The sequence below is a fragment of the Orcinus orca genome, chromosome 12 (genome assembly GCF_937001465.1).
Source record: "Orcinus orca chromosome 12, mOrcOrc1.1, whole genome shotgun sequence".
Lineage (NCBI taxonomy): Eukaryota > Metazoa > Chordata > Mammalia > Artiodactyla > Delphinidae > Orcinus > Orcinus orca.
The window spans coordinates 13,683,795-13,703,600 of record NC_064570.1 but is presented as its reverse complement, the minus strand read 5'-3'; the positions used below and the strand labels follow the sequence as shown (position 1 = coordinate 13,703,600).

The 19,806-nt window shown below is 39.9% G+C and overlaps 1 protein-coding gene across 3 annotated transcripts in view; it reads right to left on the bottom strand.

The window, feature by feature from the left end:
* The window catches only part of SYNE1 (spectrin repeat containing nuclear envelope protein 1), a 464,259-nt gene that overhangs the window by 107,785 nt on the left and 336,668 nt on the right, over nucleotides 1-19,806 (bottom strand). For all 3 annotated transcript variants that reach the window (XM_049695244.1, XM_033404753.2, XM_033404761.2), the window contains 11 exons: nucleotides 19,490-19,591; nucleotides 14,907-15,026; nucleotides 13,147-13,347; nucleotides 10,718-10,891; nucleotides 9,539-9,670; nucleotides 8,762-8,958; nucleotides 7,334-7,466; nucleotides 6,778-6,960; nucleotides 5,230-5,379; nucleotides 4,447-4,623; nucleotides 3,852-4,007 (listed from right to left, as the gene is read on the bottom strand). In XM_049695244.1, the coding sequence (XP_049551201.1) occupies nucleotides 3,852-4,007; nucleotides 4,447-4,623; nucleotides 5,230-5,379; nucleotides 6,778-6,960; nucleotides 7,334-7,466; nucleotides 8,762-8,958; nucleotides 9,539-9,670; nucleotides 10,718-10,891; nucleotides 13,147-13,347; nucleotides 14,907-15,026; nucleotides 19,490-19,591 (1,725 nt within the window). The remainder of the gene's footprint in view (nucleotides 1-3,851; nucleotides 4,008-4,446; nucleotides 4,624-5,229; nucleotides 5,380-6,777; nucleotides 6,961-7,333; nucleotides 7,467-8,761; nucleotides 8,959-9,538; nucleotides 9,671-10,717; nucleotides 10,892-13,146; nucleotides 13,348-14,906; nucleotides 15,027-19,489; nucleotides 19,592-19,806) is intronic.

Sequence of the window (19,806 nt, the reverse complement as noted above, 5' to 3'; positions counted from 1 at the left end):
ACAAAGAAAACCCAAAGTCAAGAGAAGGAAAGAAATCATAAAGATCAGAGCAGAAATAAATGAAATTGAAATGAGGAAAACAGTAGCAAAGGTCAATAAAACTAAAAGCTGGTTCTTTGAGAAGATAAACAAAATTGATAAACCCTTAGCCAGACTCATCAAGAAAAAAAGGGAGAGGATGAAAATCAACAAAATTAGAAATGAAAAAGGAGAAATCACAACCGACACTGCAGAAATACAAAGGATTATAAGAGACTACCACAAACAACTATATGCCAATAAAATGCACAACCATGAAGAAATGGACAAATTCTTGGAAAGGTACAATTTTCCAAGACTGAACAAGGAAGAATTAGAAAATATAAACAGACCTATCACAAGCAATGAAATTGAGAGCGCAATTAAAAATCTTCAAACAAACAAAAGTCCAGGACCAGATGGCTTCACAGGCAAATTCTATCAAACATTCAGAGAAGAGCTAACACCGATCCTTTTCAAACTCTTTCAAAAAATTGCAGAGGGAGAAACACTCCCAAATTCATTCTACGAGGCCACCATCACCCTGATACCAAAACCAGAAAAATATATCACAAAAAAAGAAAATTATAGACCAATATCACTGATGAACATAGATGCAAAAATCCTGAACACAATACTAGCAAACAGAATCCAACAGCACATTAAAAGGATCATACACCATGATCAAGTGGGATTTATCCCAGGGATTCAAGGATCCTTCAATATATGCAAATCAATCAATGTGATACAGCACATTAACAAATTAAGGAATAAAAACCATATGATCATCTCAATAGATGCAGAAAAAGCATTTGACAAAATTCAATACCTATTTATTATAAAGACTCTCCAGAAAATGGGCATAGAGAGAACCTACCTCAACATAATAAACGTCATATATGACAAACCCACAGCAAGCATCATTCTCAATGGTGAAAAACTGAAGGCATTTCCACTAACATTAGAAACAAGACAAGGATGTCCACTCTCGCCACTCCTATTCAACATAGTTTTGGAAGTCCTAGCCATGGCAATCAGAGAAGAAAAAGAAATAAATGGAATACAAATTGGAAAAAAAAGAAGTAAAACTGTCACTCTTTGCAGATGACATGATACTATACATAGATCCTAAAGATGCCACCAGAAAACTACTAGAACTAATCAATGAATTTGGTAAAGTTGCAGGATACAAAATTAATGCACAGAAATCTCTGGCATTCATATACACCAACAACGAAAAATCAGAAAGAGAAATTAAGGAAACACTCTCATTTACTATTGCAACAAAAAGAATACAACACCTAGGAACAAACCCGCCTAAGGAGGCAAAAGACTTGTACTCAGAAAACTATAAAACACTAATGAAAGAAATCAGAGATGACATAAACAGATGGAGAAATATACCATGTTCTTCGATTGGAAGAATCAATATTGTGAAAATGACTATACTAACCAAAGCAATCTACAGATTCAGTGCAATCCCTATCAAACTACATATGGCATTCTTCACAGAATTAGAACAAAAATTTTACAACTCGTATGGAAACACAAAAGACCCCAAATAGTCAAAGCAATCTTGAGAAAGAAAAACAGAGTTGGAGGAATCAGGCTCCCCAACTTCAAACTATACCACAAAACTACAGCAATCAAGACAGTATGGTACTGGCACAAAAACAGAAATATAGGTCAATGGTACAGGATAGAATGCCCAGAGATAAACCCACGCATATATGGGCACCTAATTTATGACAAAGGAGGCAAGAACATACAATGGAGAAAAGACAGCCTCTTCAATAAGTGGTTCTCCGAAAACTGGACAGCTACATGTAAAAGAATGAAAATAGGACACTACCTAACACCACACACAAAAATAAACTCCAAAAGGATTAAAGACTTAAACGTAAGGCCAGACACTACAAAACTCTTAGAGGATAACATAGGAAAAACACTCTTTGACATAAACCACAGCAAAGTCTTTTTTGACCCATCTCCTAGAGAAATGGAAATAAAAACAAAAATAAACAAATGGGACATAATTAAACTTAAAAGCTTTTGCACAGCAAAGAAAACCACAAACAAGACAAAAAGACAACCCTCAGAATGGGAGAAAATATTTGCAAATGAAACAACAGACAAAGGATTAACCTCCAAAATACACAAGTAGCTCATGGAGCTATCATATAAAACAAAAAATCCAGTTAAAAAATGGGCAGAAGACCTAAAAAGACATTTCCCCAAAGAAGACATACAGATGGCCAAGAGGTACATGAGAATATGCTCAACATCACTAATCATTAGAGAAATGCAAATCCAAACTACAATGAGGTATCACCTCACACCAGTCAGAATGGCCATTATCAAATAATCTAGAAACAATAAATGCTGGAAAGGGTGTGGTGGAAAGGGAAACCTCCTGCACTGTTGGTGGGAATGTAAATTGATACAGCCACTATGGAAAACAGTACAGAGTTTCCTTAAAAAACTAAAAATAGAACTACCATACGACACAGCAATCCCACTACTGGGCATATACCCTGAGAAAACCATAATTCAAAAAGAGTCACATACTGCAATGTTCACTGCAGCACTATTGACAATAGCCAAGACATGGAACCAACCTAAATGTCCATCTACAGATGAATGGATAAAGAAGATGTGGCACATATATACAATGGAATATTACTCAGCCATAAACTGAGTTATCTGTAGTGAGGTGGATGGACCTAGAAGTAAGTCAGAAAGAGAAAAACAAATACCATATGCTAACGCATATATATGGAATCTAAAAAAAGAAAAATGGTACTGATGAACCTAGTTGCACAGCAGGAATAAGGAGGGAGACATAGAGAATGGACTTGAGGACACGGGGTGGGAGGGGCAAGCTGGGGCGAAGTGAGAGTAGCATCGACATATATACACTACCGAATGTAAAATAGTTAGCTAGTGGGAAGCAGCAGCATAGCACAGGGAGATCAGCTCGGTGCTTTGTGTCCACCTAGAGGGGTGGGATAGGGAGGGTGGGAGGGAGGCTGAAGAGGGAGGGGATATGGGAACATATATATGCATATGGCTGATTCCCTTTGTTGTACAACAGACACTAACACAGTATCGTGAAGGAATTATACTCCAGTAAAGATCTATTTAAAAACAACAACAAACACAGTATGGTACTGGCATAATGATAGACATATAGATCAATGGAATGGAACTTAGCTTCCAGAAATAAACTCATGCATTTACAGCCAATTAAAAAAGAAAATGACATGATGTCTAGGATTCACTGTAAAATCTTTACAAAGAAAAGAAATAATGCAGGCAAGTATGTCAAAATCTTGATCATTATTTAATCTGATGATCAGTATAGAAGGATTCTCTACGTACAAGTGTATCTGAAAACTCATAAATTCAAATTTATAAAAACAGGTGAGGGCTTCCCTGGTGGCGCAATGGTTGAGAGTCTGCCTGCCGATGCAGGGGACACGGGTTCATGCCCCGGTCTGGGAAGATCCCACATGCCGTGGAGCGGCTAGTCCCGTGAGCCATGGCCGCTGCGCCTGCGCGTCCGGAGCCTGTGCTCCGCAACGGGAGAGGCCACAACAGTGAGAGGCCCACATACCACACACACACAAAAAAAACCAAAAAACAAACAAACAAACAAAACAGGTGAAAAAAACCTCAGTTAGAAAAACTCTATAAATCACATAATCAGAGAAATTTGTTACCAAATGCAGCATTTTTCCATACTGAATCCTCAATTCTCAGGACCCACAAATTTCTTCGGTGTACACAATGAAATTGTGTAGCGGCACCTGTCAGCCACCTGGACCAGTTACCTGACAGTCTTTCAGCGCGTTCTGAACTGAAGCCTGATCTCCAATTCGCTCTTGTTGCTTTAGTCTCTTTTCCTGGGTTTCAAACCAAGTTTTCAGACATTGTACGTTATTTTCATATTCTGACCAAGATTCCAATAAGCCTTCCAACAGCTGGATCTGAACAAACATAATGAAATGAAATTTGCAATTTTATTTTAGAATCAAATTACTGGCAGGTCACTATTTCCTCCAGATTAAGAATTCTTAAGAGACAGTCCATTGTATATATGATTAAAAATGAATGTTAAAAAGTATAAATCAATGATCATTACTGGTAAACAAGTAAAGAACTTAAGTCAATTTGAGGCAAAGGAAAAAGATATTAAGAGGCATCTTTAATAAACGAAAACAATATGAAATATTCAAAGAGCAGTGGGTACATAGACAAAATAATGAACAGGGCTGAAGAACTGTTAGAACCTTCAGAGGCCGGTCTCTTCGGAAGCAGTTGTGTGCCCAGTGTAGCCATACTATTCGTGGGATGAGTTTTCTTTACAGAGTGTACCTGTTCTTGGCGTTTTCATGAAACATGGACAGCAGAGAGCACTTGGCTCACCTTCTCAGTGACGAGACCCTGCAGGATTTGCCAGCTTTTATTCATTGCTCCAAGTTGCTCAGCAAAATCAGTCTTATCGCTGCGTTTACTTTCCACGTCCTGACTACTGATTTGTAGCACAGACTGGTTCACAAAATCGACAGTCAGCTGTTTACAGTTAATGTCGATCTTAAAACCCTAAAAAGGGAAAGGCGAAAATAAGAAAACAAGCTTGTATGTATAAATGTCTTATATTTTACCAGGAGTTGGAAAGCCTTAAGTAACCTTAAGATTAATATTATCACTTGTGTGATTGAGTCCAAATGGCACAATCGGTATGTATTAATATAACCCATTATCTTCAGAAGTTGAATATATATAATATATGAATATACTGAATATAAATTGAATCCATACATTTTGAATGTATAAATATATTGAATTTGAGTTTGTAAAGATTTGAATTTATAGATATATTGAATATACATTTTTTTTAGGTAGGAAAGTAGAATTGGGCAAATTGTATAATCTCACTATAAAATATTTACAAATTATAGTATTTATTTTTATGATTTCTTAAAATGACACAAAATCTTATTCAAAATTATTCCTAATACTGGACAACTTTCCTACGCCTATAACTAGGGAAGCAGTTTTCTTACTATAGTAGACCTATCCGGTCACTATATATGAAACATATACTTTCAGACCTGATTTCCATAACTTGAGTTTTTGAGTTTCTTCAAATAAAACAGTCCTAAAGTATGCAAAGCTAAAAACAAACAAACAAAAATGTTTAATTACCTTATATTTCTGAAGGTATTCATGAATTGCCTTGTAACCGATGGAGTTTTTAATACGCTCTTCATCCATTTGAATAACATTTTCCATGAGAGAAATCCAAGCCATGACTTCAGAGATGGCACGGCGAGAAGGCAGCTTATCCATTTGCAGCTGCCCATGTCAGATAGAAGAAGTCGCAAGTGTTAAAATTCAAACTCGATTCCCGTTAACCTAAAACTCTATTAATTCCTACTAAAGTATCAACAGAGGTAACACTTCTTAATGACATTTTTGGATATTAACCTTGTTAGAAGCTTGAAATTAAACATCAGGCAAACACTGAACATTAATGGTCCTCTTATGTTCACTTGACATCGAATACTATAAACATTGCATAAACACTACCTAATTAATCAAAACACCAGCAGGACGAAAATATTATTCTTATTTTATAGCTAGTTTTATGAGTATAAAAAAACGTAACTACAAAACATTCAACAGATGTATTTTATTAATTATCTTGTAAAATCTCTGTCTATTATGACTCAGGAATGTTACCACAACACTACAAACTATCATTTTCTAGATTTTTGGCGCTCTCATATTTATTCCAAAGGGCATAGCCAATTTCCTCAGTCTTTCACTAAAACATACTTAGAATCCTGAATCTTCCTTAACATATCATACATTTATGCAAATGCTTGTAATGACTGAGAGGAACAAAAGCAATCATTTAAAATATTTATGGACTGCTATGTGGGCAGAAAGAGATACAAGTTAATGTGAGATGTTTCCTGCCCTCTAGAAATGTACAGCTGCTGATTAGAAGGGATAAGACATTTATATGAAACACATCTTTACACCTTGTACACAGTGATGAATGCCCCAGAGAGATAAAGATAAAATATCTGGGAGTTCAGGGGAGAGAAGCATAATTTCCAGATAAGAGAGCTACTCACTTCTCTTCCCCTAGTTGTTGAATGTCAGCTCTATTGTAGGTAAGGTTATAGGTCTTTTACATATATTATTATTATTAAATCTTCATAACTACCCACTTTATGAGACAGGTATAGTTACCCGTATTTTATTTATGAGAAAACAAAGAATTTAAACAGACAAGGACAGACAAGGATTCTAAAACACACACACACACATGATAAAGAAGCTCTTGGAAGACAGGGAATTTATAGATAGGGCATTTGTAGAACCGTTCACTTTTTTTTTTTTTTAATTAGAGTATAGTTGATTTACAATGTTGTGTTACTTTCTGTTGAACAGCAAAGTGACTCAGTTGTACATATACATATATCCACTCTTTTTTAGATTCTTTTCCCATATAGGTCATTACAGAGTACTGAGTAGAGTTTCCTGTGCTATACAGTAGGTTCCTTATTAGTTATCTATTTTATATATAATAGTGTTAATATGCAATACAATGGAAGACATAAAAGACGAGATGTCCAAGACAAAGCTGATTTAAGTTTGTGAGCAAAAGCAGATCAATGTACTTTTCCATCTAATACTGCTTACACCAATTATGACCAATTAAACCGATGATTATTTCTGTACCTGGTGGAGCTTTTCCTGTACGGTTGGAATATTTGTCAGCAGGTCAGTCCACTGGCCATCAATGTGTGACAGCTCAGAACGCAGGGCAGCTGTGTCCACCTTCTTTAGTCTAAGAAGCTGATTTCCAGTGCTCAGAACAGACGATTTCAAGGTAGATTTGGCATCCACCTCTTTGGAAAACTCCTAAAAGAAGCAGCAATGTTCAAATCAGGATTGAGTAGCCAGACCCTTCACTTAAGAAAAGAGACTACTGTATTACATAAACAAGTTTTCTTTACATCTTGAGGGGAGTGGTGATATTAAACACTCTGGAGGAAAACAAAAGCAACGCACCCTTGCCCCAACTGAAGGCCAACATTACTTAAACACTACTTTAAAGAGGCAATGTTGAACCCTACTATTCTGCATAATCATTGAACACACAGAGTGAACACTGACAAATTCTCTATAGCTTGATTTCCTAAGTACATCCATTGACAACTGATGCCCTTTTCACCTGTAAGTCAGGCCTGAAAACAATAAAACTGAATCAAATGCTTTAGATTCTTGAGCCTACCAGAAAAGCGTTCAGATGATCACGGACCATTTCCAGTTCTTGAGGAACTGTCACAGATTGTTGAGTCCAAAATTCTAGCCTGTCTTTTGCAGACTGTAACCAGTAGGTGAGATCTGCAGATTCACTTTGATATCTGTAAGGACAGTAATAAGCCTATTAAGTAAACATCCAATTCTGACTTTGTGCTAACCCGTGTTAGTCACCAATGCTAATTTTAAAAGGAGACACAGGGCTTCCCTGGTGGCGCAGTGGTTGAGAGTCCGCCTGCCGATGCAGGGGACACGGGTTCGTGCCCCGGTCCGGGAAGATCCCACGTGCCGCAGAGCGGCTGGGCCCGTGAGCCATGGCCGCTGAGCCTGCGCGTCCGGAGCCTGTGCTCCGCAACGGGAGAGGCCACAGCAGTGAGAGGCCCGCGTACCACAAAAAAAAAAAAGGAGACACAACAGATTTGGGAGAATAATGCCCTGGGTTGACACTCTCAAATTCCCTTCTCTTAATATTCATACCTTAAGCAAGTCAGTCTCTCTGAGTTTCAGCTTTCCCATCTCTAAGTTGCAAATAAACATATCTTTCTCCTACTCCTTCACATTGAGGCTATTTAGAAAATATTTCACGATTGGGCTTCCCAGGTGGCACAGTGGTTAAGAATCTGCTTGTCAATGCAGGGGACACGGGTTCGAGCCCTAGTCTGGGAAGATCCCACGTGCTGCAGAGCAACTAAGCCTGTGTGCCACAACTACTGAGCCTGTGCTCTAGAGCCTGCGAGCCACAACTACTGAGCTCACGTGCCACAATTACTGAAGCCTGTGCACCCTAGAGCCCATGTTCTGCAACAAGGGAAGCCACCGCAGTGAGAAGCCTGCACACCACAATGAAGAGTAGTCCCTGCTCACCACAATTAGAGAAAGCCCGCGCACAGCAACAAAGACCCAACGCAGCCAAAAATAAATAAACAAAATAAATAAATAAATATTTTAAACAAGAAAATTATTACATGATTGTTATTCAAAGTTCTTAGAAATAAAGGTGGCATAAAAATAAGGATTTCACTATGTAAAATCAACCCCCCACCTCTCTTGAATACCTCCCATTGCCCTCAAGAAAACCTTTACCTTCTCAAAACAAACTTTCTCTTCTTTCTCTCCTTCTAAGATATACTTGACCACCCATGTACAGTCAGTAGGCAGGGGAGACACCAGCTCAAAGGTAAGAGGTATTGCATAATGCCTGCCTCCCCGCCACATTTTTAAGTACATGTTTATACAATTATACAAGAATCCAACTGGAAGGTTTGTGCTTGTCTTTATTTTCCAAACTCTGTGATAAGTTCCTAGAGGGACCACATCTTCGTCAACTCAGGTACCCAACAGCCTTATAAAATACCCTGCAGCACTAATGTAAAAATCTGCAAAAGAGTCACTGTATTACCTGGTCCAGTGTTTCAATATTGTTTCCAATCTGTGAAGTTCCTTAGACACTTTGTTGGTGTCATTTAACCAGTGTTCTCCAAGTTGATTTAGCTGGCTTTCTAGATCTGAGCAGCTAACAGATATCAGAAGTCGTTTCCCATCATCTAGTACCTGATATAATTTGGGCTGGTATTCATTAAGGCTGGATTTCAAATGCTAAAATGATTGAAAATACTGGGTCAAAAGTTGAGATAATGCAATTTTTCTCCCCTAAAGATGGTAAGTTCTCCATAATGTTCCCATTACCTTTTAGTCAAATTTCAACTATTTGCGCCCAAGTTTCATTAGAAGCTTCGAGACTTTTCATCTATATCTAAGAATATAACTTTAGGTGCACTTAAAACCGTCAAAGTATAATTATTTCAAGAATAGTGGGACGCCAACACAAAGTACAAAATACTGCTTGGTGGAGGCTAAGTTTTCAAAAAGAGCTCTCTCAAAAATAAGAAAAAAAAAGGATTTTTAGTGCTCTATTAAAAAACAACAAACTGTAATTATTTCAGGAGAGTATGACTTCAGCATAACAAGTGGAAAACGCTTGGTGGAGGCTAAATTTTCAAAAGGGGCTTTCATTAAAAAAAAAAAAGACCTTTCTATGTTATATTACGAAACAAATACTTAAAGTACTTAATAAAATATTTGATTGCAAGTTTGTTTAGATGCTGTTAAAACCATGGGAAAGCTTCCAAAGGAACTGTGGCAACTTTTTACACCAAGCTGTCATTTAGATGCTGACCTGGTAGAGTGTTATCCGGTCGATAAGCCTGTCTTCGCTCTCCTCCACCAAACCCACAGTCGGGATGCTGGTCTCCACCACCTCCAGCTGCCTGCTAAGCTCCCGCTGGTTCTCATCCAGATGGGACCACGTCTAGAAACACAGCATCAGTGTGTGAGCTAAACATCCTCATTAAGGAAGAGAAGTCCTCTTCGTGTGCAAATATGCACCTGACAGTCTCTTTAAAGACATGTCGGAGATGCCTGCGTTGGGGGTTTGCTTTGGGAAGCGAAAGATAGCTTTGAAGCAAGTCATCAGATGGTGACCTTGAAAAGCACTGTGAACGGGCTTTCACTTCTGCAACTAACTAGCTGTATGACCGGGGCAAGTTACTACGCTTCTCTGACCTCCCTCATTTTCAACATTAAAAAAAATGGGGATAATAATATCTTGTCCATTGTGAGGATTATATAGAATAACGTATGCAGCACACCTGGAACACAGCAGGCAGCTGAAATTCACAGTCTTATCCTTTACCGCAGTGATGATGAACGAATGACTTAAGTGAAAGGGACGGGTGTGTTTACTTTCCAAAGTAAGTGAACTAAGTACATTACATTTGCAAATTTAAAAAACCCACACAGACATTTAAGAAATATGAATATACAGTATAGACATTTACTAAGGAGAAATATCAAATCACTTATTCTAAGATTATAATTTTTAGGGAATTCCCTGGTGGACCAGTGGTTAGGACTCTGTGCTTCCACTGCAGGGGGCACGGGTTTAATCCCTGGTCGGGGAACTAAGATCCCACAGCTGCACAGCGCGGCCAAAAAAAATAAAAGAAAATTATGATTTTTATTCTATTTAAAATCAGAAAATCTTTTTTTAATCATGTGAAGTCTTTTTCAATAATGTATAGCAAAAGTCAGCAGTTTTTCAGTCCGACTATCGAGACCCCACATATCGTCATGCCCAGTCTGAAACTGGTATTCATCTAGCTGAACTCACAGTAAGGCACAGCCTTTACCTAAATGTGGATAGGAAACACCAGGGGCACAGGCAACACATGACGCTGAGTCTGAGACACCTCCGAGGTCACAGGAGGCAAATCGCAGGAACGAAGGTGTCTTGCCTGAAGGGTCTGCGGTGCAGTAGGGAGTGTGCTGTAGGGGAGGGGCGGCGTCAGGGGCTCACCTCGAGAATGTACTCCAACTCCACACCCCTCTTGTGAGCCCCTTTGAGCACAGCCGAAGCCTGCTCCATCAGGTCTGTGTGGAACTGAGTTTCCCGTAGGACCGCAAAGCTGATAACCTTCCTGAAGAGTGTTTCAGTCAAGATCATATGAGACTCCAGGCCCTGAAAGTACTCCTGCAATTTTTCAGATAGAAAGAGGTCAGCAACTCATTCATTTACTACCTTACAATAAAAATTGCTTCAAACCTGGAAGCTGATGGAACTTGGCTAATATATGGGTGATAGTGGTCCTCCCCTGCTGGCCTCCACTTACCCAGGCACTCACCGCTTCCTGCAGAGACGGGGGTGGGGTGGGGTGGGATGGGGGCCCAGCCTCCTAACTGGCCTCTCCTGGCCCCCCACTCAAAGCACCTACACTGTGCTGTGCTGCAGGTACTCTGTCCCCAAAACAGAGCCCTTCAGAAGCGAGCAGCTGCTGAAACACTCGTCCGCCCTCTCCACTCCTCCTGGTACCATCTGGGTGGACACTTGCTTCCTCCACCACAGACACTGGCCTCCTTTGTCCCTGGGACACATGAGAGGCCGCTCCCCACCTTCAGCCTCTGCCTGCCCTCTACCTCCTGCAATGTCCTCACTTGACACATTCACTATTTTTCTTCCTCCAGGGCTGGGCTTGAGCTCTACTCTTTTGTACTTAATACTCATGGCCAAGCACAGCTGGACACACACCAACTGGCATTCATATTTTTAAATTTCCCTCAGAACATACCTACACACAGCAGAACTGCAGGCCTTGCACAACCCTACAAATGTGTTTTAAAATCTTACTTTCTATACATAAAAATCCCCAGAAGATGGGGAGAAGGTTATCCCATTTCCTGTTCCCAGCACCACGGATGAAACTAAAGGACCAGGAATTGTTAACATCAGCTAACACTGAGTGTGTACTACGTGCCAGGTGCCCTATGAACACTTCGGCAACCAACTCGTTGAATCCTCCTAACAACCCCTTAAGATAGGTAGTTTTATTTCCCACTTTATAGACTGCGCTACTCAGTCTAATGCAACATGCCCAAGGTCACACAGAGCTCTCCCTCAGAAAATGGTCTGGTCAGGAGAAGTTAGAACCATTATCTTCAACTGACAATTATTATATCATAGAATCTTAAAGCTGGAAGAGAACTTGGAAGTCATTTAGCCCAATGTTCACAGAAAGCTGATATTCCTATTACAACCCCGTCTCCCCCTGACAGCCCTGGATGGACTTCTCATGGCCAGGAGGGGGTCTGTTCAATGGCAGCCTGCTCCTTTTAGAGTTCTTCATCTACTGAGCTTTATTTCTCTGTTATTTATACTCATTGATCCCAGTTTCCCCTCTGGAATAACTCAGGATGATATTTTATTGCTGTGGTCAAAGATTTGAGAAAAACCAGCTGTGAACTTTAAAGCAATGTTTTCAAAGCCAAATGATAAGGCTTTAATAAATCATAAAGTTTTGGACAAAAACCTCTGGGAAAAGTAGCAACAAGTACAATTCTCCACGCCGCCCCCCACCCCCCCCCAACTCTACCTTCTTAAGCCACCAAAGAGCTACGTAATGGTAGAATGATAATCATCTGTAATCTTAGGGAATTTTTAAAGTTTCCTCATAAGAAATTTCCACTATCTGGGAGGTTGAGTCTCTGAACTGGCAAAAATGTTATTTTTGTAATATTACTAATAATGCAATTTGTGTGTGTGTGTGCATTAAACAGGCATTCCTTCACTAAGGAGCAGTGTCTAACCTGAACTTGGTTACGGTACACACTGATGGAACACTCTCAGGCGTCCCAAGTTTGGTTATAGAGTAAAAGCACTTGCCGTCCCCAGGAAGAAACTCCTGAGGCCCACGGTAACCAGAGGCGCATGTACTTAAGGACCAGAAGAGCAAAGTGATGCATGTACCAGACATAAAGCCAGTCCAGAGCTGAGTGGGCAGCTCTGCATTCCCAGAGCAGAGTGGGGAGTTCTCGGCCAGGACAAGGGAGAGCAGAGAGAACACCTAGGACTAGATGAACACATGGGCGTGAGGGATGCAAAGGAAAAGGGCAGAGTTAAGAATGAAGCTGGGCTCCTTTGAAGAGAGTCCCTGGGTTTCCTGTCCACTGCAGTTTACGAAGGAGAAAGCATGGCTGACTGATCAGTAAATTACTGGTATGGTTGGTATTCTTTGTTCACTTACAGAATTATAGGAATATATACTCTCTAATTTTTCTGTGCTATTGAGTGCCAGTGGGCTTGAATATACATTTGTGGACCATTTTAAAGAGTAACTTATATGAGTAGAAACTCATAAACGATTGATAATGTTAGGTTTTACTAAATATATGTCAGTGAGTGAGAATGTGCTTTCAAAACTACATTTTCTTTCTCTCTGTTTTTTTTTTTACCTTATGTTTGTCAAGTAGTTGTTGGATGTCTTCTTTGGAAGACACGATAATTTTCTGGTCTCCTGCCATCTTCTCGCGTCCGGTCTCCAGCAGGTCAGCCAGATCTTGCAGGGCCCTTTCATACTGACCCTTCAGTGCAAGATTCTGGTTCAGACCGCCCCGCCGGGAGCCAGTGGTCATCATCAGCTCATCGTACATGTCCTAAGAAACAGACAGATACTCATGCTCAATTCAAACCTACCTCTTCATGAGGTACGTTTAACACCTGTGCTCACAGGATGTCAATAGTTTCCATGGGGTTAAAATGCTGAAAAATTGTTCTTGTGGCTGAGGGAAATGTCATAGAAAATGTAGTTTTAAGTTTTATCATGCTCTCAAATTTTCTAATTTTAGAGTAACTGAATAGAGCATCCTCAACATTTGGTCTGCTAAGTAATAATCAGATTTGGGACTATTCCTTAAATAAAGAGCTACAGAAACAGAGGAGTTTAATGTGAGCAGAAAGCCTTTAAAACTTAAAAAGGCAATGTTTTTGCCAAATGTGGTGGGGTAAATAAATAACTATTTAAGCAGGAAAGACATTTTAGCGGACGATGACACACCAAATACAAAATTTATCTGAGCCATATGGACCTGATTAACGTATCATATTAAGGTTTCGCAGGCCAAAATGCCTCAATCTGGAAAAGTTCAACTTTAATGCCTATTTACAGCTATGACGCTTGACCCTTACACCTGACATTTAAGTACTGTCGGAAAACTGTCTAAAAAGGACAGAGTCGGGGCCATGGGCTCATCCCATGATGAAATGTTAGATAATGGAATGAGATAGTTGAAATAAAAATGTTCTTTTTAAAATAAGAGGTATTTTATTTTCTCAAAAGTAAGAACTTGTGACCCTGTATTGGACTCATACTATTAATCCCTCAATGGTTCTGTAATAAGGCGTGTGTGCAGAGAAAACCTGACACACGCACATATTTTTTCTTAATATAACTTAACTGTGTTGCCTTTCAGATGCTACACTTTGCTGGTTTACTATCCCAGTATCTTCCTACCAACCTGAGATCAGATTCTTGCCTAAGTGCCAGATTTAGAAAAACACTAATCCAAAGTGTTAATTCTCTACTCCTGAAAGATGCCAGGGAGTCTGTTTGGATTTCAGCTACCTTTAATTTTTTGTTGTTGTTCTGGAATTAAAACAATGTCTCTTTTCCATTCAAACATGTATGAAATATAAACTATAATTTTGAACTTGAGAAAATACACTTTCTAAAAGTATTAGCTTAAGTATTTTTTCCTTAAAATTTTTTTGGGTGTAGTACAATACAGGGTAGATAGCCTTTTTTTAACTTTTCTAGGTAGGATTGCCAGTTATTAGATTTTCTACAGTAGAAAATAATATGCCACAACTAAACTATGCTATAATTCTTAGCCATCGGAATAATAATAATGTCAGAAAAATCTTCAAAGCATGAGAATACAAGAAAATAGAAGAGTTAAAAAATTGGACACAAGGGTCCTCCAACAAATGCACACAGACCACCCTGCAGTAAATCTCAAAATATGTCGATTTATTTTATTGTACTAAATACGATAGAAGTTTCAGAAAATGTTCTAAGAGTTACTTGGAAGAAAAATTGGGCCTAAATGACATGAACTTTATAGAGAAAGCCTGAAAAAATAGAGAAAATAATGTTTTCTTGACTTCCAGTTAGGATGTACCATTGAAGCTGAATGCCATTGGAAGAAAACGGTACCTGGAGTTTGGAGAGTTCTTGCACCCAAGGCTGCTCAATCTGCAGCCTGTCACCACGCCTCTTCAACTCAGTGATTCCCGCATCCAATTCCTTTAGCCCATCTTCAGCCTGCTGTATTGCCTACATAAGATTTATGACATTTTATTAAAACTCCCATAAGCAATTTGCCATGCAAAGTATGATTATCGTGTCTCCTTATTTGCTCCTCTCTTCTCCACCTAAAACATTTTCCATGCAACATAAAAATGATGGTCCCCTATTAAACAGAAAAGTGAAGAAGGCCCTTTATTATACTACAGATCAGATATTTTAAAGGTAAGGAGGTTGGGGCTTCCCTGGTGGCGCAGCGGTTGAGAATCTGCCTGCTAATGCAGGGGACACGGGTTCGAGCCCTGGTCTCGGAAGATCCCACATGCCGCGGAGCTACTAAGCCTGTGAGCCACAACTACTGAGCCTGCGCGTCTGGAGCCTGTGCTCCGCAACGGGAGAGGCCGCGATAGTGAGAGGCCCGCGCACCGCGATGAAGAGTGGCCCCCGCTCGCCACAACTAGAGAAAGCCCTCGCACAGAAACGAAGACCCAACACAGCAAAAATTAATTAATTAATTAATAAACTCCTACCCCCAACATCTTCTAAAAAAATAAATTAAAAAAAAAAAGGTAAGGAGGTTGGAAGGGCTTAGCATGGAGGGTTGGGAGAACAATGGCTTCCTTGAACAAATAAGGGAAATGGTGAATAGCACCCTGAAGAAGAAGCATGATTTTAGGACGTCTTTAGAAAAAAGTATTTGCTTAGATGTTCTAGGGGATCGTGTTCTGGTTTTCTGAAATGCAGTTTTGAGCATCTTTGAAGCGAGATGCAGCGAGGGAAGAGGAAACTATGCTACAGCATGGTCAGAGAGAGCTCACTCCATTGTGAAATGGGAGGGCAAGCAATCAGGTATGAAAGTGACAGCTAGCGCTGAGCCTTGTCTTCCCAGGGTGAGGTCTACAGAAGCAGGACAAGGCATCAACCTGGCCTTCAAGGAGCTTCCAGTCTGCTTAGGAAGCCTGAGTAAACAGAAGAAAAGGAAACAAGGCTGAATACAGCTATGTACTAAGCTTGCTGCAGCTCATCCCTGTTAGAGGACTTCGGAGCAGGGAGACACCAGTGAATCCTGGAGCAGTCGAGGAAGGCTTTCGGAAGAAAAGCAACCTCAGCTGCCCTGATGAAAAGAATATGGACTCCACATGGCAGATGAAACACACGTGTCTTATTTTCTCTCTCCTGAGTCCCCACCAAAACCACTGCCAATATTTTGTTTGCTTGTTTTCTGGGGTGTTTTTCCTTCATAAATCTACAAGGGCAAAGAAATAGGAAAGAGGGCAATACCAACCAGCTGAAAATCAGAAGGATTTGTGGGAATTGACTTAGGAAAGCTGAGAAAGCTGAATCCTAAGCTAGCAGGGCTTCTTTATCACCGAATTAAAGCAACAGGAATCTCTGGAACCCTGGGCAACATGGGGCGGGTGCTAAATAAGGAGGGTTGGTGGAAAGCTGCTTAAAGAGCACCTCAATTCCCAGATCCCCTTCCTCGTTCCACACTGGCTCTTCCCTTCCTTGGCGAAAGACTGAAAGTTCATTTTCTGGAGAAGGTAAAACAGATGTCTCTGGACTGAGGGGCACCAGGCACAGTTGTGGGCTCGAGTCCTTGACTGAAAACAAGGGGATAAAGTGACAACACCCACTGAATGCTGAATGTGGATCCCCTACGTCTCCTAGAGTGCTGAAGCCTTGTTTCTACTCTCCAGACAGAAGGCGGTGGGCGGGAGAATATGAAAAGACCAACAGAAAAGACCTAAAAAGTTTGACACAAGGATTCTCCAATAGCCCACACAGATCATCCTTCCATAAATCTCAAAATTGTCAAGCCCCATCCATTCATGAAGTTCCCATTCAGTCTCTCATCCTAAATGTGAAGAGACAACAAAGCATTTCCATATAGCTGAGAGAAGCCTCTAACATGAAAGACGGAGACCAAAATAGGCAAACAAATTAAAAGCAACCTGGAGGGGAATAGATTATACAGGAAAAACCAACAAATAAAAAACTCCCCCCAAGTCCCCCCAAAATCCTTTCAACCCCCAAATCACTAATATACCAGAGAGATTATAAAAGACAATCCATCTATTTGAAAAAGAACAGGATACTACCCAAAAGTGGATAGTACTTCCCAGTCTCTGAGAAGATTAAATGCATGACAGCAGATATGCAGAAGTCAACAGAAGAGTTTAGAGTTGAAACTGAAGAAGTTTCCAGAAAGCAGAGCAAAAAGACAAAGAGAGACATGTCCCTCGATAAGAAAGTTAGAGGATTGGACCAGAACATCCAGCATCTGCCTAAAAGGAGTTTCAGAAAGGGAGACAGATAAAATAGAGGGATGAAAACTATTTAAATAACTCTGAGAAAATGTTCCAGAATAGAAAGATGAGAGCTGCCAGATCAAAAGAGCCCACTGAGCCCCCAGCCCGGTGGATGAAACAGACCATCCCCAAGGCGTGTCACTGTGAAATTTCAGAACACTGAGACCTTCGGGAATTAGAACAATTTTCAATTCCTCAAGCCAACACTGGAAGCTAGAAAACAATGGAGCAAAAGCCTCCAAACTCTGTAAAGAACTGACCAAGGATTGTATAAAGAGCCTGGCTATGAGCAGTATGTGAGCATATGACTGGAACATTTCCAGACATGCAAAACATTGAAAACTATATGTAGCACGCATCCTTTCTTAGTAAGGATGCGCACTAAGGAAACAAGGAAGCAATACAGTAAGGAGAAAGACCTGAAGCTCAGGAAAGAGAAGACCCAGCAGAAGGGAGAAGTGAAAGAAATTCTCAGAACGGTAGTAAAGGGAGATTGAAGAAGACAGCTGTGCAACAGGCTTATGGGGCAACAGGTCTGTTCTAGGTCAGAATGACACGACTCAAAAGATGAATATATCCCCATGCTTCTGCTACTGTTACCTCTTTAACTCAAGGAGGGTAGGGATGGGATTAGCACTTTTTGAGTTGCTTTCCATTTATTCAGCGAAATCAGGAGTAATTTATTTTTATCTCTGGGATTTACATTGGTTGTATTGGTCAATAGTCAGGAAAAGTGTTACTTGTGATCATACGTATCCTAAAGTTCACATTAGAAATTCAACGCAAAGCACTCTTATGGCTGCTCAAATTCTGTTTGGGATTGGGTACATTATAAGCCAAAAATAAAAAATAAAAATAAAAAGGGGTCCTTTCAAGTAGAAGTTATGACGCAGAAGAATGATTTTCAATTTGGGAAGAATGAGGGATCTCTGTTAAAAAACAGATGAAATAAGGGTGCGGAAAGATACATATTCAAATATAATTTTGCAAACTGTTTTAGATGGTCAGAGAGGGAGAGAGATCTAGATATCTCATCCTATAGGGAAGTATTTGAGGTGGTCTGTATTTCAGGTGATTCCCTATGGCCTCTACCCACAGAACCATTAGAGGTCTACTGAAACTAGGGTATGCAATTCTATTAAAGCACACATTTTCATCATTACTTAGTTTATGAAATGGGATGTTCTGTGTAACATCCTTCCCATTGCCTCCCTCCTCCTGAGCTGTCATGTCAAGCACCAGATGCAGGAGTTGGCACTGACACTTATCCTCACCCCCAAATATCCCTAGTGATTTTCCACTGCCAGTGGTCTCCAAGGTACTCACCCAAAAGTACCCAAAAGTGTTTAAGATGATCGATGAGAATGAAACACTATGTCTTTCCTTTATATACAACCACAGGCATTTTTAATTTTCAGTTGTGTGTATGCTTTATAACACAGTACCTGCTTATAATTTATAAATAAGTAAATACACATATATTTGTGGTGTGTGCTTATTGTTTTAACCAATGAAGTGCACAAGCAATAAAGTTGACCACTCGTTTGTAGAACAAAGTCCAAATTCTCTGACATGCAACATATAAGTTGCCTCAAATTTCCTCTTTGAACCCTACTTCCCCTCAATCACCTTTGTTCATTGTTCAGTTCAGTCAAACAGGATTACTTGCTTTTCTCCCGAAGTGCCCTGAATGGTCTAACATTTATGCCTTTGTTCTTGCTGTTCTCTTTACTAGAACACCTTTCTTCCCAGTCTCTGTGTGTCCAAACTTCTAAGTCCAGTTCGAATTTCCCTTTACAAAATTTTCCCTAATCCTACCACCGCTGAAGGTAATCTCCCAGCTTCTAAACGTCCATAGTGCTTCATGTGTAACGCTACCAGGACGGTCTGACTCCCTGTCGAGTGTCATTGAGGTTCATGTCTAATCTCATTGTTAGGTGGCAAACACCTGCAGGTCAGCATCTGTCACTAACACCTTTTCCTCTCTCACATTTCCTGGTTACACACAGAAGTAAGTGACAGAGTCAATGTAATCTGTAAACCTGGTACTTAAAAACAAAATAGATGACAAACAAAAATGCTACAGTAAGCCATTAATATTCCAAAGAATATGTGGAATTTCAGAGTAAATCAGATCTACTCATCGCACTTGCTCTTATGGAAAAAGGCAGCTGTAAATACCTCTATTTGCTCTGCCACAGGCTGTTCAAACACATTTGCCAGTTTCTGCAGAATGATGTATTTGTGGTCAGCCAGTGATGCAAACAGCACCTTCAGATCATTCTAAGGAGGAAAGCAACAGGAAGGCTTAACATGTGTAACAGGAAATTCAAAATGGCTGTAAATATAACACACATTCTTAGAAATAATATACAGGGGTAGGAATTTAATTGTTTCCAGAAGAAACAATATTATCTTGTGGGAAAGTAAAAGGAACTGGTAAAAATTTATACAAGTGCTAAAAAATTTACACCAAGTGCTAGAATTTGTTATACAAA